The following is a 22,583-nucleotide window of genomic DNA, read 5'->3' as shown; positions in this document are numbered from 1 at the left end:
ATTATTATTGTAAATTTATGTAATAATATTTTATATTGAATCAATAAAAAATTGATTTACTTCTAAATAAAAAAGAAACAAGTTTTGTAACTTCCTATTTATTTTTAATTAGTAGCATGAGAATAAGAAATACAGAGTCGTAAATGGGTTTAAAAAATTTAAATTTGAGTGAATTTAATATCAAGGAAATTAAGGTTGTGTTCGCTTTTGAAAATGCAAAAAAAGAAAATAAAAAAAAAATAGAAAGAAAAAAGATTTAAAATCAATAAATTATTTTTATACGTTACTTCAAATTCATATAATTTATTTTCCCATTTCAATGTAAAAATTAAATAATTTAAAAATATATAAATTTCTAACTAATATTAATTATAATATATTTTCTTTTGTATTTTTTATAATGAAATTAAATACATTTTGATCAAAATATAAAAAAATAATTTGTCAAAGTTGAAAATGTAAAACAATAGTTGAAAAAGTCAAATAGTTTTTCCCTTTTATCTATTTTATTTAATTTATATATAAATCATATAAAAATAAAAATAATTTATATATAAGATACAATTGGATCTATATAAATCAAGTATGTCACACCATCTCATTATTAATGCATTTTTGGATTAAAGAAAAGAAGCATGGCCTAAGGAAACAAGTAAAACCATGCCACGTGAGACATGGGCCAAGGTGGAAGCGAGGAGTGTAGAAGCTACATTTTTTATTTGTGAATTTGATTCCAGGTGGCAAAGTGGCAACCTTTCTTGTACTCACATTTGGCAACCTACTTTGTTGATTTTAACTCCTTCCTTTTTACCTCTTTTGGACTTGACTAATAAAGTTGAACCAATGCTATGTTTTTTACTCTGCTTTGGGAGACCATCCTCTCCTTAGTTCAACAACTTCATTTTTGTTTTTTATTTTTTTATTTTATTTTTTTAAATAATAAAAATCAACAAATTTTTTTTATTTTCATCCTTGGTGGGTGGTTGTGCTGTGATGCTGTGATGCTGTGAGGCCGTGACTCTAACATTCCTCCTCAGTAGAACGCCTACGGCGTGAGCCTGAGCCTGAGCCTGAGCCAGTTTAGGCTACGTGATAAAAATGGCATTCTCTTGAACTCTTTGAATCTTGGACCGTTTCAGAGTCACTTGGAGTTCGAGAAACCCTTTGAGGATACCACTTCTGTAATTTTCGGGCCAACCGAGGGTATTCTCGTGACTTCAGCCTCCCCTCTATTTTAAATATCCCAAATTCTCAATCCTATCCACTCCACTTTATTTCCAAAACCAAAAAAATAAAAAATTTTAAATATAAAAAAGAGACCAAATCAGTGGAATCAACGAGTCTACGTCTAGACAACCCTCTCTCTTTCTCGCTCTGACATTCTTCAAACCTTTCTCTCTCTAGAAACAGCAGTTACAGAGTCATTATAGAGAGAGAAAATCACGACCTTGGTCACCACAGTAATGGCGGACGAAATTGCCCTTCGTTTTCTTCAAAACTCCTAATCTCGCCCTTTCCACTCTTAGATTCCATCAACCGTCAAAGATCCTCCTTGTCTCTCTCCCTCTCCTTGCCCCTGCCATCGAACTTCATCGGGCTTTCTCTGATTTTCCCGGAAAGCTTCTGCTGGTCAGAGGGGCCCGTGTTTCTTGAGTTTTATTTTATTTTATTTTATTTGTGCTGGTACGGTGGAGAGGCATGGATTTGATTGAAGGTGTGGGGGAGAGTTCGTCTCCTCCGCGGAGCTTCGGGTGCTTCGGTGTGTATGATGTGAGGAACGATGTGTATAATCGGTTGATGGAGAGTGGGAACGAGGAGGCAGTGAGTAATCCCGAGTTTCGCGAACAGTTGGATGCTCACTTCAATCGCTTGCCTCCTAGGTATCATATTCATTCTCTCAATTTGATTTCTTTGTTTTCTTCTGTTCTTTTTGTTATATTATTGTTGCTTGGGATTTTGAAAGGCAATCCTCCTGCGAAGTTTTGAACTTAATTTTGAATCTTTGATGGCGGTTGGATTGTCACTAAGAAATTTAGTACAGCGGGATATGAGACATTTTTTTTTTTTCAAATAATGTTTATTGATTCTGAAGTTTATTTTTGCATATCCAAAATTTGTGGATGAACTATTTTTTATGTTGTATGCTTACACAAAGACAGGCTTAAATTGATTTTGGTTGCTGACAATGGTGATTGTTTTTTAATTTTTTAAAAGTTTTTGCATTTACCTTGATTTTTAAGATTTTTAATTTTTTAAGGTTTCTTTTCTGTATTTACCATTTTGAGTTATTTTTTAAAGATCCTGAATTTCAGAAAGTTTCTCAAATTTCTTGAATTGTAGTCTGGAATTGTTGAATGATGACTGCACCTTTATATTTTGTCACCACATGCATAGATTTTATTATTCACTTGGATTTTTTTTTATGTTATACTTGCAATTTTATGAATTTAGATTTGTCATATGTCCTTGAAAGGTAATACCATGATAAGAGTTTTGAAGTTGGTTATGTTTTATAAAAGGAAATATTGCTAAAGTATTAAGATCACAAAGGGTTTTTGATATATATATATATTTTTTGATAAGTAACAAAGGGTTTTTGATATTTTAAATAGCAAAGTGGAGTTAGTTTCAACTCTGAAAGGGCATTTTGCCATGTGGGTTAAAATTTGTTGCCTTGCATGTGTGGTTTTTTCAGTTATGGACTAGATGTCAATATTGATAGAGTGGATGATGTCCTGTTACATCAAAAACTGCTTGCTTTGGCGAAGGAACCAGATAAACGACCTGTTTATCATGTTCGTTTCTTGGAGGTACAGTCTTCAATTTTCAGTGAATAAATGATTCAACTTTTGTTGTTGTCTAGTTCTGTTTAAAGTCATATTGGAAGCCTCATGTTTATCATTTTCTCATTGAGAGAAACCAATGTTAGGATGTTATATCTTGTTTTTGATTCTTTTTCTAATTCTCTTCTCATGTTTTTGTCATCAACAACAAATAAAAGGGATATTTCAATTCGAGGAAAACAATTATTTCTAGATAAGAATGTTAGGTGTTATGAAAAGTTAGCATTTCAGGGTTCATGGCAATGGAAAAAACAAAATAAAGATGATGACTAAAATACTATTTCAATAGAAGAATAATTTTCATGGTTGTCTTTTGCACCGATTGTCATGTTCTAGGCCTTAAATTTCAGTTTCATGGTAAGTTTAAGTCAGTTTGTCTGGAAGCTCTTGCCAAGTTTAATTGGTTGAAATGTAGTGCTCATAACAGTGATATTGTAGGTTTGAGCCCTACTAAGCCTACCACCCCCTTCCTTTCTCTTCACTCGATACAAGGCAGTATGCACTAGTGCATGCTCAATGAATGTAATGGAAGGATCAAAATCATAAATGTTTTGTTCTTGTTTTCTAATTTGCATAGATTGCCATGTTTTAGGTATTAAATTTCAGTTTCATGGTACATTTCACATGGGTATATCTCAGTTTGTTAGGAAGCACTCTTGACAATATGCACTAGTGCATCAATCAATTATGAATTAAGTTTAGTGCATTTGGATACTGCTGGTCCAGTTCATTGTTATAGAGACCCAAAATATTCATTTGTCCTAAAAGCTTGGCTTGGTTTAGATGCCCATTCTTCAAATGCCTCACCCCTCGATGCTTACCTAGCCCCAAAAGAGTAAACAGGGGCAATTTTAAAACTGACTTTTACTGAATGCTTGCTTAAGGCCCTTACGAGTAGTGCTTTCTATTGGCTAGCTAGATTCCTAAAAGAATATTGGTTTCTTGGGAGGACGGACTTAGATCATATAATAGACAGTTGACCCAATAAGAACAGTACAAAATATTCCTGGTTGCATTAGAACAACTTATCAATGACACTCTCTGGCCAAGTAGTTGCCGAGGCTTGCTGCAGGGTGGGATAGCCTGAGGAGGGAAGTCGATGTGGGCAAGTTGGAGAGGAGAGGGAAGCTCGTTTCCTATGGTAGGAAGGATTGCTTTTGACTTGTCTCTTTCTGAAATCTATTAGAAAAAGGTGAAGATGCATTTGAAGCAAAAATTTGTATTCCTACAAGCAACAAATTTAGGACTAACTTTTTGGTTGAATGTTGGGTTTTGGGGGTGGGGAATTGCTCTGAAACATTTCTTCTCTGACTCGTGTAACACGACTGCCAACAAAAATGCTTGGGTAGTTGATTTGTGGGGTGGGGGAAGGATGATTGGGGTCATCTAAATCTATCATTTGAGCATTTTCACAATTGGGCCTTGGAGCTAGGGAAGTTGATTTTGCAGCTTATCCTCTAAGTGGTCGTTTGTGGTGGGGATGATGATAAGATGGTGTAAAGATTTCCAAGACTTTTTTTTCCCTCAATGAAGTCTTTTGCAAATCTTTAGGCTTGGGAGTTACTTGTTGTTTTGTGGATAAGCAGGTGTGATGTTCTAGCACTCCTTCCTAAGTTTATTTTTGTTTGACCCCTTGTTAATGGGTGTTGTTAGTGTAAAAAGGGGAGGAAATGGTGATTCATCCTCATCCACTGCAAGTGTGTGTGCTTGTGATCTTTTTTATATCCTCATTTGGAGTGTGCTGGGTACTATTTGGTTTGGTGTGAAGGCTACAATGTTGCTAGTTGGTATAGAATTTTTTTAGGCAAGGACAAGAAGTGAGCATGGATGATTGCATCTTTGTGGTTGTTTTGGTGTTTTTGAAAAGATGGGAATTGTTGGGATTCTTGAAGGATTGAAGCCCTCTATTTGTATGGAAAGATGGTTTTCTTCCAATTCACATTAAGGCATGAAGTGAGTTTTCTATGAAAAAGGATAACCATGGAAGAGTACATTATTTTGTGAAGAAATTTATGGGTCCAAATGACATGAGAATGGGTGCAATGAGAGCGTCCTTGGTTGATTGGTAATGTTAGTAGTCTACTTGGTATTAGGATAGGCGTAGGGTTTAGAGGTGCAACAAAGATATTAAGTGATGTGTTGGAAGTGCATAATGTATTGACTTATAATTACTAACTAATCATCTACAAGCTATTAGTGATGAGGAGGTTGAGAAGACCACTAGAAGCTCAAGAAATGGTAGGATCAAAAGTCACTCATCATTGTAGAGCTTCAAACGCAACTTATTAAGGGTAGATAGGGGACTGTTTGTCAAATGAGCTTGAGAAATCAAATTAGTTTTATATATTTTTCAGAAAGTAGATAGCCGCACTTAGTAGGCATTTAGCATCTTGACATTAGAATTTTCAAAGAAAATGAACATCTTTCATTTTGAATTGGGCTTGTGAATTTGAAAAGAAAAAGATTGGGGTCTTTTTATAAGATGAAGTGAAGATAAGCATAGCTTGATTGCATGATTAAGGCTTCATTTGGGATAACTTCTCGTTTTTGGCTTTGGTTGGAAGTTGAAACTAAAGCCAAGGTCACAATTTCTAAAGGGGAATAATGATATTGTAAAAATTTTATTAAACATGAAAGAACTTCTTGCATAAGCCAAATAGAGCTTCTACATGAAGTTATATTTTCCTAACTTCCATATTAAGCTATTTTTTTAAGTCATAGGCTCTTTGAACAAAACTAGTTAAATAGGCATAGAAGCTCTTATTGAACTTAAAAAAGAGATTTTGGCTTCTTAGAAGTCTATCCAAACAGAGCCTAAACTTGTGATTGTAGCTCTAAGCTTTTTTGAATTTCTAGTGAAACCCTGGTGACTGCTAGAAGATGGTACCAGTAAGCCAGTTAGTAGTAGTGAGACAGAATGATCATGGTCCAATGAACTCCATTGATTAAATTGGTATCAGGGCCTTCAGAAGGCATTTTTGCCTCATCTAGTTTGCTTTATATGGAATGGTGTTGAGATGTCTTATTATATGCTAAGCGTCTTGCCTTTGGATGGGATGTAAAGGGAGATGATCAAGATGATTTTGGAAGCAAACTCTTCAAATGTCATTGGGTCAATCATCATGTTTTGGCTTCTTGGAGAATTTTTTGTTTGCTTAATGAGATTATTTGTGTATCTATAAGGTGATGATTACCATATCATGGAGCCCTTGGTTTGCACATTCAAAAGGATTCAAGGAGTTGATGTTGGTCAAGTTCATATCTTGCTTTTAGGTTTATGTCTCACATGTTGATTTTGAAAGTGCATGCCAACATTTGTAGTTTCAAATCTTTTGTAAGGACTGTCTTGTGCTTCCCTATTTTGATGGCTAAATCTTTTCTAGCTTGCAAATATGCTTTTGTGCATGACAATGGTATTGTTTGTCATTTTTCTTGCTTTATTTTATTTTTCCAAAATTAAACTGTACATTACAAAAACTATGGGTGCCTTCCAGTTTTTTTAATTCCAAAATAATTTATAAGTGGCTCTTTTTTTTTTTTTTTTAATTTGTGAAAGAATTTGCAATAACCCCTCAAATGAATTTCTTGGCCCTTGTGGAACTCAAGATTTTGCATAAATATTGTTGAAATTTGAAATCTTTGTTTGTTTAGAGTTGGACTTAACATTATAATATGGGCCTTCTAATATGGTAATCTCTATTGCCCAAATTTATTTTCTTGGAGTTTCTGGACTTTTGATCAAAGTTTTTGTAAATAGTTTTTTTTTTTGATAAGAAAACAAGATATGCATTAGAAAAGGCTAAACGCCACAAAGCATACAGGGAGTATACAAGACGGCTACAGCCTCAAAAAGAAGAAAGGGACCAAAAAAAACTACCTCCCCTTAAGTGGAAGCTATCCACTCCAAAAAGCCTATAAGGGAGAGAGACTCCTCACCTAAATACACTTTGGCCCAGTTCCATAAGTTACAAACAAAAGAATTCTTTAATTTCTGAATATTCAACACCCCCCCCTAAAGGCTAACCTATTCCTCTCCTTCCAAACCGTCCAAAAAATACACAATGGTATGGATTTCCAAATCTTTTTCCTTTTCTTCCCTACAAATGGACCCCTCCAGGAAGTTAATGCCTCCTTTATGGTTTCTGGGAAGACCCATTTAACATCTACTAACCTAAAAATAATATCCCACAAAGCTCTAGTCACTATACAGTGTAAAAGAATATGATTTAAATACTCTTCTTCACAACCACACAGAAAGCAACAATTAAGAAGTTGCACCTCTCTTATTTGGAGTCAATCCAGAGTGAGCACCTTCCCCCACGTCGCCTCCCAAGCAAAAAAACAAACTTTAGTTGGCGCCCTATCCACCCATATGCTCCTTGAAGGAAAAGCTGTGGCATTAGGCTTGTCCAGCAGCCTGTAAGCTTCCTTGACCCTGAAAAGACTATTTCTTCCTTGCCTCCACATAACTGAATCTTTCTCCAGGGAAGGCCTATGACCCCTCAAGGTGTGGAGCAGATTCCCAACCATATCCAACTCCCAATCATTAGAGTCTCTCACAAAGACAAGGTTCCAATCTCCTTGACCCGAATCTTGGTCCCACATCTCCTCAATCGTTGCGTCCCTATTCGCGGCGAGGACAAAAAGATGATTGAAACAATGGGACAACGGTGTGTCAGTGCACCAAATATCTTTCCAAAATTTGATTTTGGAACCCTTTCCAACTAGAAAAACTAAGTTTTCCCAGCACCACTCAGATTCTTTCAGAATCTCCTTCCAGACCCCTACTCTAGCCGCCCCACTAGCCTTCTTTGACCTCCAACCAAGATCCTCTTGCCCATACTTCGTAGTGATCACTTGTTTCCAAAGGTTATCCTTTTCACAAGCAAACCTCCAAATCCACTTGCCGAGCAAGGCTCTATTCAGAATGGCTATTTTCCTTAAGCCTAGCCCTCCCTTGTTTTTTTTTTTGTACAGACCACATCCCATTTAACTAGATGAACTTTCCCCTCCAAGTTTCCTCCCCCCCATAGGAAATCTCTTTGAGTTTTCTCCACTCTTTTTGCAACAGACTCGAGCATTCGGAAGATAGACATTTGGTATATTGGCATGCTAGCCAAGGTGCTTTTTATAAGAGTGATCCTCCCCCCTTTGGAAATGTATTGTCTTTTCCAAAGCGCAAGTTTCCTCCTAACTCTCTCTTCCACTCCATCCCACATAGAAATAGCCCTATTGGGAACCCCTAGGGGGAGTCCCAAGTAGTGAGAGGGCAAGGACCCCACCCTGCACCCTAGCTCAACTGCCAGCTCAAGAATCTCCTCCACTTCTCCAACTGGAATGATTTTGCTTTTGGCTAGATTAATTCGAAGACCTGAAGCCGCTTCAAACCAAAAAAGAATCCAGCTTAGATGAGAAACTTGCTCCTTACTTGCCTTACAGAACACTATTGTGTCATCAGCAAAAAATAGGTGGGAGATATTCAAAGAAGTTCTACTACCACCCCGAATGATGCATCCTGATAGATATCCCCCCTCCACCGCTCTTCTGATGAGGACGTCCAGTACTTCCATTCTCATAACAAAGAGATAAGGGGATAGAGGATCCCCTTGACGTAGCCCTCTAGTGCTAGGGAAAAAACCAGCTGGCACTCCATTAACAAGAACTGAGAATTTAGCAGAAGACACGCAGCTCCACATCCATCCCACCCACTTAGTCCCAAGCCCATTTTTTGAAGGACCTTCATTAAGAAATTCCAATTGATGCTATCATAAGCTTTTTCTATATCCAATTTGCAAATAAGGCCCTTCTCTTTTCTCTTCTGCCACAAATCTATCACCTTATTAGCAATTAAGGACGCATCCAGAATTTGTCTTCCCGTTACAAAGGCATTCTGAGCAATAGAGACCACCTTACCAATCACTTTTTTGAGCCTATTAGCTAAGACTTTAGCCAAAAGTTTATAGAGCCCCCCCAAAAGACTGATAGGTCTAAAGTCTCCAAGGTCCTCAGCCCCGCTTTTCTTAGGAATCAAAACCAGAAAAGTATTGTTGAGACTTCTAACAAAAGAGTTATGATCATGAAATTCTTTAAAATATCCAGAATCTCCTCTTTGGTAAAATCCCATGCGTTTTGCCAGAAGGCTACAGTAAGACCATCCGGACCAGGGGCTTTATCCCCATTCATCTCCATCAACGCCAAATAAATCTCATTCTTTGTAAATGGGATCTCTAGGCTCTCTGCTTCTTGCTGGCTGATGCAATCCATCTGAATTCTGCCAATATCCGCCTTCCAATCCATATCTTCAGAAAGCATCTGCTGAAACGAATTCACAACTTCTTCCCTCACCTCTTGCTCCTTTACTAGCCACTCCCCATTAACCTTAATTCTGTCCAAAGTTTTTGTAAATAGTTAATATCAAAATGTGTAACACTCCGGTGTTTTTTTTTCCTTGTTTTATTAGAAAAACTGGTTGATAAGGACTTTTTTCCTTGTTTTATCAGAAAAATTGGCTGATTTTTTTTTTTTTCGTTTTAGACTAAAAGAAACAACCTGGTTATAATAATAATAATAATGATACTATTATTATTATTATTATTATTATTATTATTATTATTATTATTTTCCAAATTCCCATTCAAATGAAGTCTGGCACCCATTCCAAACCTAAATATTTTAAGTGCTCATAGAAAAGTTGACTCATAATAAAAAAAAGGAAGAGGCTGATTTTGCTGTGTCCTTTTAATTGTACAAATGCTTGGGTTCTATTAGTTTACAAAATATTCGAAAGTATTTCTATTTTCCTATGGTGTTCTATTTTCTCTTCTTTTTTCACCCATTTAGTTAACAATTCCATGACTGCAATCAAGCAGACATTTGTTTATACATGCTTTCACAGGTGATCCGTTTGTGACTTATTGCTTGTGTATGCTCAGATCTTTTTTTTTTTTTTTTTCCTTTCCTATTCTCATTTTCAAATGTATGACTGTCCAAATCTTTTTCCAACTTTTGCTCTAATGTTGTCGTACAATGTAGAGCTGTTATACATACAATTGGTTTCATGAACTCATCCTTTCCAAGTTTTTGCCCTTTTAAGAAATAAATCCCTATCAGAAGTTCCTAATCCAAAAATTTCTCTATCACCTGACTTTTAGAAGCTTGAAGCCATAATTCTTTGATTTTCTGGACAAACCAATATTCTTTTAGTTAAAAAATAAAATAAAATAAAATCAAGTAGGCAAGGTTGTGACAATTAGTTTGATTTTAGTTGATGATGATATTAGAGTGATTCATATTTTACCAACAGATCTGCTCTAATCACTCTTCCTTCAAGTTAAAAAATTTGGATTGAAATAGCAAACCCAAAATGTGAAGAATCTTATTTTTCTTTTCCTACTGACACATCATTGCTTATCTTTTTAGCTATTTGGTTTAATTGATTTATCCCATGTTCTGGTGTTCTTTATTTATGTTTGTTCATTTGTTTTGTTTTGTTCATTGCTGGGTAGAATTTATCAACTAAAGTAGATGGTAATGATGATCAACAATCTATGAGTGTTCTTTCTACCGCAAGGCCATGTTGTAATGCAGATAATGAAGGAGTTGTGCCATCACATAACAGGTATGCCATCTATGGGTACTCTTAGTTATGATGATGTTTTTATCAACTTTTCCTTTTTAACTTTAAATCAATTGATGTTCAGGATGGTCTGATGAAAATATTAGGGCTTGTTTAGTAACTATTTTCGAAAACAATTAGTAGCTATTTTCAAAAATAGTTTTCTATTCTATAGAATAAAAAAAAAGGAAAATGCGTTTGGTTATAGGAAAACAGAAAACGGTTTTTTAAATTTGAAAAACAGAAAACAAGATGTTTTTAGAGAACATCTTTTAGTTGCTTTTAGTTGTTTTATGAGGGTTTTAAAAAATAATTACGCAAATATGGAGAATGATTAAAATCTAAAGCACTGCATCTAAAAATTGTTTTTAAGACATTTTAAAAAAATTAAAAAACATGTTTAAAACATATTAGGTTCCTAAACAAACATTTGTTTTACAAAATATCAGAAAACAGTTTTCAAAAACAGTTCCAAATAATTGTTTTCCAAAACTATTTTTGAAAACAGTTTCCAAACTAGCCCTTAATAATTTTGATGTGTGCTTTGCTAATAAGGGTTTCAATTTGCATCATTCCAAACGTCCATCCTTGGATGCTTCTATCTTTCTTAGTTATTTATGACGTTGTTGTAAGTTGATACAGGAATGAGATTGATTTTGAACCTTGCTCTAAGCTCGAGGACCTAAATTTGGATGTTAAGAAGGATTCCACAGACATGGAGAGAAGATGTCTTATGGAGAATTCTTCTAGAAGGTACATCGTCAACAACTTTTATCTGCATTTTTGCTCTTCTAATTCATAAGTTAAATTCTTATTTAACCTACCAGTAAATGTGGAAGATTTTGATAATTAAGAATCTGGACTACAACTAGCTATTTAATTTTTCGTAGATTTTACCCCGCATTACTTCAATAATCTCCTACTTTATGCTTCTTCTTTGCTTAAATATTATTTTTCTGTCAAGAATTACTTGTACTAACTGGATTTAAAATTACAAAGAAGGAAAAAAGGGGGCTAGTGGCTAACAACCTGTTTTTGTTTTTAAAAATTTATTTAGCCACATTTTACTTTTTTTTCCCTTTTATTTATTTAGTTATAGCATAAAATATTTAAATGTGTAAATAAATAAATAAATACATATTAGAGCATGAGGGATGTATCTGTGTGAAAATTCCTTAGGTAGAGTGTTCAAACCATGGATTGTACAAAATACAAATGCAAGTCTATAGGTGCCACAAAAAAAAAAAAAAACCCTAGCTTGATGAGTGTTGAAGAGAAGAAAATCATGGGAATTATGGATTGATTATAAAATTATGGTTAATTTTTTTAATTAAAGTTGGAAAAGTATATTCTAGACTTGATTGTATTGAGATATTTCTCTCGTTGTGACTATTTTCTTAGGATTCTTTCTTTATTGGTAAAAGTTGATTGTAATTGGGATTCTTCCTATATTAGTAGTTGTATTGTTTATTATTATTATTATTGTTGTTGCTATTGTTGTTTTGCACTTCCTTTCGTGGGCACCTATCAATGAATTTCTTTCCTCTCCATGGATGTGTACACATTGCCAAATATCGGGAAATTTTTGTTTTTCTTTGTGTGGATTGTTTGTATATTTATTTCCTATAAAGAGATTAATGAATTAGCCTAGAAAACCTATGGTGAACTAGGAATGTAATAATTTATTCATATATGGCATATATCTTGTGTATCGTTTCCAATTGTAGTTGTATAGGAAAATTACTTGGGTTCTTTATGGTTTTTGAAGTTTCCATGTAAGGTAGCATCTTCATAGTTGGCTTCTCTGTGTTGATTTCTCTTGTTCTGTTTTTATTGTAGCAAATCCTTTCCTTTTTCTTTGAATTCACCTCTGTTTAAAGAATTTTTTTTCTTCTCTAAATAATCCTTTTAATAGGTAAATTAGAAATATTTAAATAGATGCTAACCAAAAAAGGGGGTGCAACCATAGTACGTTGAAAGTATACAAAGAGTGTCCATAGGAAAAATCTACAATCTTTGAAGAAAGCTTTACCAGTGCTTATATCATGCTATTCAATCTATAACTCCAACTATGAAAAGTTATGAAGACTTGGCTCAAATGACAAGGGATTAGGCTATGGATGTGGAAGGTTTCAAGTTCCAGATTTTAGTTGAAGGGTGGACAACTTGGAGGAGTTGGCCTATGAATTGGGGTGTAGGGTAGGAGAACTTTTGTTTTCTTATTTGGGGCATCCATTGAGTGCATTTTTTAAATCAGTGGAAACTTGGGATAGAGTGGAAGTGGTTTAGCAAAAAAGCTATTGATGTGGAAAAGGCAATACATTTCTAAAGGGAGGATGCTTTCTTTGATCTGGAGCACATTATCCTACTTGTCACCTATTTTATGTCATTGTTTTCGATTCCAAAAATAGTTAGAATTAGATTTGAGAAGATTCAAAGAGGCTTTCTTTGGGGAGGTGGGCAATTGGAGAAATAATTTCATCTAGTGAAGTTATCAATTGTTTGCATAGAGAAAAGAAAGGGAAGTTTGGGTGTTAGAAGTCTTTCTTTGCATAATAAGGTTCTCTTGGGCAAGTGGAGTTGGTGATATGCATAAGGAAGGGAGATAGGTTATAAGTGGAAAATATGGGGAGCAAGAATGGGGGTGGCTGTCTTGTGATGAAAGAGATGGGTGTAGAGTTTAATTGGTGAGGATATGATTCTCTACAAAGAAAATTTAAATGGTGTAAATTAAAAGAACTGATATGTTTCTCTATAACATTGAGTAAAATATGAAAGAAAGCACATGCAAGGCTGTGGTAATCATTCTTGGACTAAGTCGTGTGGGTTTATGATTTCATAATTTGGCTCTTGAAAAGTTGTTTAAATGCCAAAAATTGTTTAAATTCCATGTGTTTGATATTGTTGGAAAGATTATCCACATTAGAATGTACCCAACATTAAACTGAGACATGATTTCAGTAAGTTGTCACCAAGATCCAAGTTGTAACCTATTGTCAGATTATTGAAGCTTCTTTACTTTATGTTTGGTTACAAGCGTGTCAAAATTTTGTTAATTCGTGGAATTAACTTCACTTCCATGGTTCTTAGGGCTTTCAAATCTTTAAACATTGTCTACTTCGACTTAGTGTCTGGTTCTCAACTTCTATACACTTCTTTGGTCTTTCATTTCTACCAAACAAAGGTGTTACTTAGTAGTTTGAATCTTGTTAGATATCCTTTCACCATGTCTCATGTGGTGGGCAAGTTTAGAAAGATTTTAAAGTTTAAACCATGTACTAAGGCTGGCTGGATATGTTTATTGTCTAATTGTGTATTCACTTCATTTCTCCGGATATCCAAGAAGTTTTTTTTTTTTTTGTTTTTTAATTTTTGCATGGCTTTCTTCTTTGTTTTAGTTTCTATTAGATTCAAGCCACTTAAACATCAATCCGCACATATACCTAAAAACCTGTGCAAATGTCAGTCAAGGGCTGTCATAACTTTAGGGGTTCAGTTTATAGCAAATAGAACCATCTATACTTCATTGTAGATTACTTTAGGTCTATGTGGTCCTGCGTCATTGCAGAATCTCAACTTTTATTTTTGATTAGTAAGCAAAATGAATTTATAAATAACACTAAATAAACTGTACACTGAAGTATTCAGGACGTATGCCATGGGTACCAAAAGACTTGCAAAAACTCAACTTGATTACTGAAAGGTAAAGATTTAAAAAAAATAATGCAGCTGCCTTTAAGATGATGATTTTCATTTGGGAATGGAAATTGTGGTTCACTGAAATGTATCAAATGGATAGAAGTATGCTTTAGGAGCTAAATCAGTAACATGCTGGCATAATGTCCTAGATGACAGTTGTAGCCTAACATTCCTCTATATTTCTGTTTTCTGTTGGCAGATGTTTTCATAAATTCTGCAAAATGGTCCTCAATTGAGTTCTTATTTACAGAAAATTTATTACCTGTTGTGCAGCCAACATATTTTAGTAATTTATTTATAGCTGAATTTTGACTACATAAATAAGATAATGCATTTTATTTTGAGCATTGGTGGGGAATGAGCTGACTGTTGTAGTGTACAGCAGACAGGAAACTTCAAATGTTCCAATTCATGAAGTAATATTTTCTACCATTGACAAGCCCAAGCTTCTTAGTCAGGTGTGTGCAAGAAGAGCCTTATTTATTTATTTATTTATTTGCTATTGAATTTCATATTATTGTTTAGAAATTTGCTATTAGAGTCTAGCCTTTATTTTATGTTCAATTTCAATTTTAAATTTTAAAAATTTATTTTAATCTTACTTTGCCAGTTTAGTTTCCATGGACTTGAATCACTTTCTTTGTGAGAGAGATTGAGGTTTTATAGCTTTCCTTCACCCTTTTTTTTTGGTCAAAATTCTAAGTTAGAGGTTCAACTTTTGGTAAAATCTTCTTTGATATTGCAAATAATGGGGAAAGTTCATGTGGCAGATAAAGGTTCATCACTTAGGCTGATAAAAGGGCCTGATGGCACTCTTTTTCTATTTGACTGTTGCAGTTCTGTATATTTTTAGTCTTTATATTTCTACAAATTTTGTAAGCTCATTTAATTGTATTCTGCATACACTAGTCGTTTTATTCCAGCACATGGCTGTATTTTTTCTTCCTTTATGGTCCTTGCTTTACTACTGTTTGAGTGGAAAATGCAGATTTTCAGGAGATATAATGGTTTTCAGTGGTGCTGAAATTCATTTTATACAGTTGATGACTTAACATACCTTTACAAGCTAATATCTGAAACCTCATTCCAAGTTCTGAATATGGTAATACTTTTGTCAAAGAAAAGTTTTTATCCAGTGGTTGCAACTTCGTGGTGTTGTTTTAACCTGTTTTTATGATTTGAGCATCATCATCCTTTTGCTTGACCTAACTAATTTTAATACTTGTATAAAGAGTATACTAACTCCTGAAATTTCTATTTTCCTCTAGCTTTCTGCTTTGCTTTCCGACATAGGACTTAACATCCGTGAAGCGCATGTCTTCTCGACAATTGATGGCTACTCCTTGGATGTCTTTGTAGTAGATGGATGGCCTGTTGAGGTAGTACTTGATTTTTGTATGATATTTATCTGTTCTCCTTCACTTTCAGGTTTTTGTATTTTCAAGTTATTTTGGTGATTAGTAACCAAATTGCTTTATTTCATTTTTGATATAATTCGTCATTGCCAATGAATGTTTACTTTATTGATGGAAATGCTTATTCTTTCCATTGGTTGTGGCTTCAATTTCAACTATTGAGAGAACATTGAGTCTTGTGCCTGAACTTTATGATGATGTCATATATTAGCATCTGACCATTGAGAATATTCAATTCCCATGTACATTTGTCTTCATTTGTTCCAGATGTGAAAGTTTGGGCATTTTCTTCTTCACAAGTATTCTCAGTAAATTCTGTTTTCTTGGCTTTGTTCAATTTATTAGAATTAGTTTCTTTCCATCTAGCTAATTTTTTGTGGAAATCAAGAGTCCCTTCTAAGGTCATGGCCTTTGCTTGGTTAATGGTACATAAGAAGGTAAATCCCAATGACATGCTACAATTGACAGGGTCATTCAAAGCCCTTAGTCCTAATTGGTGCATCCTATGTAGAGGAAGTGGAGAGACGATTGATTATCTCTTCCTACATCATCCGATTATTTTGGGGTTATGGCACAGGTTATTCTCATAGGTTGGGATGATGTGGGTTCAACCAGGGAGTATTTGCGATATGATGACTATTTCTTTTATGTGTTTTGGGAACTCTACTAGAGGCAAAACGCTTTGGAAGATTATTTGTCTCACCTTGATGTGGATTATGTGTACATTTTTTTAATAAGGAAGTCACGATTGTATCAGCAACAATTCAAACGCAGGAAAGTAAAAAAAGGCTTAGAAGAACCCAAAAAACAGCAACCACACTCTACTTAGATCCTAACCAAGTCACTAAGTCCAGCATAGATAAGGAACATTCCCCTAAAGACATTCTTGACCCATTCCAACCACATATTCAAGAATGAATATTTAATTGTTTGATCTATTTTTGCACGATTTTCAAAAGCTCACCCATTTCTCTCTCCAAAATGGTCTGAAGCAAACATAAGGGGGCTGCTTTTCAAGTCTTTTTTCTCTTCTTTCCGGTGAAGGTCCTGCACCAGCTCTAAATTGGTGGTATTCAGATGCTTATTGAGGAAGGGACTGTAGAAGGATCCATAACATAGATAACATTGAGTTCATCTAACCTAGATGACTCTAAGTTGGTGGTTATTCAGACACATTTCTCATGTATATACTTCCAATATTGCAATTTTCCAGACTAGAGGGAGATCATAACATTAAACTGGTGGTATTCAGATGCTTTTTGAGGGAGGGAGGATGCATACTCTAGAGAACTTTGAGTTGATCTGATCATGAATAACATTAACTTGGTGGTATTCAGATGCATTTCTCATGTATATATACTTCGGATATTGCAATTTAGCAAAATAAGGAGAGATCATAAAAAACATTAAACTGGTGGTGCTTAGATGCATTCAGAGTCAGGCAGGGAGGGAATGCATACCATAGATAACATTGAGTTGATTGACTGTATATAACACTAATTTGTTGGTATTCAGATGCTTTCTGAGGGAGGGAATGCATATCATAGATAATGTTGGGTTGATGTTTTGAGCCCTTCTTCTCTTGTTAGTTTTTTGGATTGGCTAGGCTCTAAGTAGGGGTTTCGTTGAATACATTTCTTTTTATCTATCAAAAAAAAAAAAAAAAAAGAAGATAATGTTGGGTCGATGTGACCCTAAATAACATTGAGTTGGTGGTATTCAGATGCATTTCTCATGTATATGCTTCAACTATTCCCATTATATTGGTGGTATTCAGATGCTTTTCTGAATACCATAGATAACATCGGGTTGATCTAACCACAATGTTAAGTTGGTGGTTTTCAAATGTATTTCTCATATATATGTATGTGTGTGTGTGTACAAGAAGCGGTTTATATGGATAAAACTGACCTCTATCCTAGGACAGCAGCCTTGTTATTAAGGGGCATTGTGATTATATTTCTTTTATGACAGGGAACTGCTGAGTCCAAATGTTGCTGACTTTGCAATGTTGTGGTCAGGATACAGATGCTTTGAGTGAAGCTATGGAAAAAGCAATTGCTAGAAGTGAGGTAAATTGTTTCTCAGTGTATTCAATGATATAGTTTTTGGATTTTATTTTTGAGTTTGGTTATGGGTGCTCTAGAAACAGATTTGAGAAAAAAATGTTGTTCTTAGTGTTACTAGATTTCAGTACACGATTTTCTTGATAATCATTGGAAAAATAATCTGGTAGTTATGTTTCATGCTGCAATTAGTAATTGAACATGTTTCAACAACATTACAAAGAAACTAAGAAAAAATGGAATAGATGGATATTCCCTCCTGTTAGAGCTGTAGCCCACATAAGTTGGCTTGATAAACATTATTAGATCATTACTCAACAACTTAAACTTTTTGGTCAAATTGGGAGCTTTTAATACCTTAAAATACTGGATTAAAATTTTTTGTAGTGATAACATCTTTCATCCATGGAAAAAAGTTTGGATGCAAAAGCTTCCTATATTCTAGCTATTGAAATCTCCCCCTATTGTCATACTTCTGAGATTTAGTGTAAATGCATCTGCTTGAGATATGACAAATAAGGCATGGTAGATTCATTAGTGTGTTTCATACTCTCTCCAACTAGTCGCTCTTGTTGTGTCAGAAGTCCATTAAAGTAGTGATATCAGTAAAATTAGAGAAAAGTTTGAGCAGTAGAAGGTCGGGTACCAGAAAAAAAGAAACCTAGTTTGCCAAAAATCTATCATTAAAATAACCCATGTTCCATTTTCCAACAATTTGTTGTCTTGTTTTGGTAAACTTTTGGTGGTTGTAGTCATTGATATACAACTCTTAGGTAACTCTCCATTGCGCTTTATGAGGCATGACTCTGGCTTAACTATGATTTGCTTGTTTATCCTTTTCACAATTCACAATGCTGACATGGGGTAATATTTTTTTTGTATCTTGTTATTGCATATTGTTTAGATCCTGCATTTTTTCCTCTGATTCTCTCTCTCTCCCCTTTTCATTATTAGAAAGCATGCCTTTCTGTCAAACTTTCCTAGAGCAGTTATATCTGATTAATGAGTTGAAGATTTTCAACGAAGTATCAAAAGCATGTCTATGAACATGTTTTCATGATTCCGTTTTCTTTTTTTTTCCTTCTTTTTTCTTTTTCCAGATACTGAGTGGCCTCTGTGGCTGTTCTTATTTTATAAAAATTTACAGGATTGGGGCTTGTTTTCATAATTCTGTTCTTATTTTTAGATACTGAATTTACTGTGGGGTCCTGTTCTTATTTTCCTGGTCAGTGCTTGTGCTAGTGCTTCATGAAAAGGTTGTGTTAGTTTTCTGCACTTAACTGCTTGTCTTTTTGTTCAGCATTTGAATTTCTTATTAAACAGTAAGCTGATACTGGAAGATATGGCAAGGAGAAAGTTATCTTGACTTAAGAATAACTAAGATAGCTGATACTGGATGTTAGGAAATGAGAGGGGGAAAGTGTTGGTTTGCGATAGAGTCGAAGACATTTGAAGTTTCATTAGAGGAAGTTAGAGGGAAGCTAAGAGGTACCATTGTGGAGAGGAGTAGAGGTTTCTCCTCCTGGATCAGATTCGGGGTGACAAGTTTGAGAAAGTTTCTGGAAGGTCTTGAAGAATGCTGCAGGGAGGAAAGGAAAGGAAGATTAGTTAAGGTGTGGGAGGAAGAGGGTAGAAAGTTTAGAGTGGAAAGACGTGAAAATGGGGCGGGGAGATACATCCTTTGTTCTGTTGTTGATGTAGAGACGAAGAGATTTGCTTAGTTGTTCCCGAAGGTAAGGGTTTACTAGGAGGTTGGGCCATTTTTGCTGAGAAACTCCGGGATTTAGGGGTAGTTACGCAAGAGGAAGTAAAGTTTGAAGAAGCTCTACAAGTTGAGCTAAAGCCGAAAGCGTTGATAGTGGAAGGGAAGGATGAACGGTGCCTTGGAAAGAAGGTGGAGGGTGAGAAGAAGTCTTTTGTGGATGTGGCTAAGGAGCCGACTGGAAGGCAAGGAGATGCTTTATGGCTTTAGGTTAGAGGGAGAGGGTTGAGAAATAGGGAGGAAGGACTGGGCCGGTGCCTTGTTGGAAGATGGGATGATGGGTCAGTGGTGGAGACGGAGTTGCTTTCAGTTAGAAAATGGGGGGAGCGCAGTTGGAATATAAAAAATGGAATGAAAGTGTTGAGCATGGGAGGACCTTTCATGTTGCTGGAGTTCGAAGATGAAGAGGAGGCAAAGAGAGTGCTAAAGAGGGGGACAGAACGATTTAAAGACAAAGTGCTGCAATTAGAGGGATGGAGCGTGGAGGCAGGATGCTTGAAGGTAGGAAACCAAGTAGAAGAAGTTTGGGTAAGAGTGGTGGGACTCCCGCTTCATTGTTGGAGTGAAGAAATGTTTAAGAGAATTGGAGACTGTTGTGGAGGCTTTGTTAAGGTGGATGGAGAAACAAAGAACAACTCTCAGCTCTAGTGGGCCAGAATTTTGGTGAAGAATAGGGGGAATTTTTTTCCAAGAACTATGCATTTAGTGGTTGATGATTATTGCTATGCATTACAGCTGTGGTGGGAGAGGCTGCCATGGATATCTAAGGTGGTGCCGATGAAGAAGCTGCAAGGGGGAGAGAGGGCAAAGGCTAGGGAAGATTGGGATGTGGCCTCACGCCCGGGGAGTAGCAGTAGCAAAGGGAAGGAGAGGTGGCGTGTAGCAGAGGCTGTTGGGGCAGATCCAATCAGAAAAGTTGGAGGGGAAGAAAAGCATGATGGAGATGGGACATCTGGTACAGCTGAAGCTTTTTCAGCTTTTGGGAAGAAGGTTGGAGGCAAAGGGAATGGAGAAGTGGGCTTAAGTGGGGAGGATGCTAGGCTTGATCAATGCAAGCCCATTCATGTAGTTTCTCAAACCCATCTGGATTGGGCTTTAAAAGAAATGGGGATTTTCAGTGGGCCAAGGGACTGCTGGGAAGAGGGGCAGTCCAGCAGAGGGTTGGGGCGGGCCTATTGTGATGGCCATTCAAGCCCTCTTTGGGTCGGGCCGGGTGGGGTGGATAGCAGGCCCAGTTTGGGTTTAAAAGGACAACCCACTGCAGAAGCTACGTGGGCTTTCTCTCTTTTTAGGCCCACAAAGGAAAGACCTTTAAAAGAAGCTAGGGCTTGGGCTTCTTTTGGTCGGTCGCGATCAGAGAGGTGGTTTGACGAAGAGCACTTGGCCGGTGGGATGGTTTCTGCAGCGGAGAGAGGCGAGAAAGGAAGGGTTTCCATTGCAGACATGTGGCTGTTGGAGGAAGATGCCAAGTATTCCACTTTTGAGCCTTCCGCTGTTTGTTTTTGGGGGGGATGGGTCTCTTCTTCTTTTCCTTTCTCTGGGGTGGAGGGGGCTATGATCATGGTGGAGGAGAGGTGCGGTTTTGATGCCTTGATGAAGGGAAGTTAAACTTTAGTCCTTTGAGAGTGTGTCTGGCGGTAGGAAAGGGCGATCAGAAGGGAACGGGGGTGAATTTTTTCTGTTAGAAGAGGGGAGGGACGATAGGGCTGAGAAAGAGGGAAATGACGAAGAGTCTTGGAGGTATAGTTGCCTGACAAGATTCTGTCAGTGTTTGGGAATGCCTTCGGAGGGCTTTGAAAGTGAGATCCTGAAACTCCTTAATAGAATAAGAGAAAGAAGGGCTTGTTCTGAGAGGGTCACCGGAAAAAAGCGGAAAGGTTAGAGACCTTCGAGATTTGATTGTGAGTTGAAGAAACTTGAGTGGTCGGTGAATTATGGTGGAAAAGAAGGGGATTAGGGCCATCAAGAGTCTGTTTGATGAAACTTAGAATTCTGTCGTGGAATGTAAGGGGGGCAAATGATAGAGACGAGAAGAATGATAAAGGATGTGATTAAATCACAGAAGGCGGACTTAGTGTGCCTCTAGGAAACAAAAATCTAGGAGATGTCTAATGGAATGGTAAAAAGCCTTGAGGTTGGAAGATGCTTGGAGTGGGGGGCTTTAAATTCTAGGGGGGCGGCGGGAGGAGTTGTGGTGTTTTGGGATAATAGGGTGTTGCAATTAGTGGAGATGGAGGTGGGCAAATTTATAGTTTCTTGTCGATTTAAGAACTGCGAGGATGGGTTCTGTTGGGGTTTTTCAGGACTTTATGGGACCACAGTAAAAGTGGAGAGAGAAGTTTTTTGGAGTGAGCTGGGGGCAATTTTACGGAATGGTCCATGGTGTGTAGCAGGAGATTTCAACATGATAAGATTCCCTTCTGAGAGCAGTAGAGGAGGCCATTTGTCCCTGACGATGAGGAGATTCTCAAAGGTGGTTGAGGAGTTAGAACTAAGGGACTTGCCTCTTCAAGGGGGGTGTTCACGTGGTGTGGAGGTCTTAATAATCGATCAAAGTCAAGAATTGATCATTTCCTTATTTTTGAGGATCGGGAAGCTCATTTTCAGGGGGCTATCCAAGTTGTACTGGCTAGGCCGGTTTCTGATTACTCTCCGATTCTTCTTGATGGGGGAGGAATGAGGAGAGGGCCCACACCTTTTAGATTTGAGAATATGTGGCTGAAGGAGGAGGGCTTTAAAGAGGTGCTAAAACAGAGGTGGGAGGGGATTCAAGTGAGCGGTTCATTAGCTTCATTTTGATTGAAAAATTAAAGGCTTTAAAATCGTTATTGAGAAGTTGGAATAAAGAGGTTTTTGGGTAGATTGATTCCAAGAAGCAGAATGCGTGGAATTTAATTGATTATTGGGATAAGGAAGAGAGGGTTCGCTCTTTGTCAATGGAAGAAGAAGAGATTAGGAAGGAGGCAAGGGAGTTATATAAGAAGTGGGCCTTATTAGAAGAAGTCTCTTGGAGGCAGAAGTTTAGGGAAATCTGGCTGAAAGAGAGGGATAGAAACACCAAGTTTTTTCGTCAGATGGCTAATGCTCATAGGAGGAGGAATTAGATGAATAGAATAAAGATGAATGAGAGGTGTTTAACTGAGGAAAGTGAAATCAAAGAGGAGGTGAGTAGAACTTTCCAAG

At 36.5% G+C, this 22,583-nt stretch overlaps 1 protein-coding gene across 3 annotated transcripts in view; it reads left to right on the top strand.

Moving 5' to 3' along the window:
* Positions 1 to 1,173: 1,173 nt before the first annotated feature.
* Positions 1,174 to 22,583, top strand: part of LOC117907214 (serine/threonine-protein kinase STY17-like) — a 43,719-nt gene continuing 22,309 nt past the window's right edge. Inside the window, exons 1-7 of one of the 3 annotated variants that reach the window (XM_034820672.1) lie at positions 1,174 to 1,880; positions 2,696 to 2,810; positions 10,349 to 10,461; positions 11,101 to 11,211; positions 14,540 to 14,615; positions 15,426 to 15,536; positions 17,594 to 17,644. In XM_034820672.1, coding sequence (XP_034676563.1) covers positions 1,699 to 1,880; positions 2,696 to 2,810; positions 10,349 to 10,461; positions 11,101 to 11,211; positions 14,540 to 14,615; positions 15,426 to 15,536; positions 17,594 to 17,644 — 759 coding nt within the window. In that variant the 5' untranslated portion in view covers positions 1,174 to 1,698. The remainder of the gene's footprint in view (positions 1,881 to 2,695; positions 2,811 to 10,348; positions 10,462 to 11,100; positions 11,212 to 14,539; positions 14,616 to 15,425; positions 15,537 to 17,593; positions 17,645 to 22,583) is intronic. The other 2 variants (XM_034820670.1, XM_034820671.1) reach the window with 2 other exon arrangements.

Source organism: Vitis riparia, chromosome 18 (assembly GCF_004353265.1).
Source record: "Vitis riparia cultivar Riparia Gloire de Montpellier isolate 1030 chromosome 18, EGFV_Vit.rip_1.0, whole genome shotgun sequence".
Lineage (NCBI taxonomy): Eukaryota > Viridiplantae > Streptophyta > Magnoliopsida > Vitales > Vitaceae > Vitis > Vitis riparia.
The sequence above is the reverse complement of the archived record's forward strand: the minus strand, read 5'-3'. Positions and strand labels throughout refer to the sequence as shown.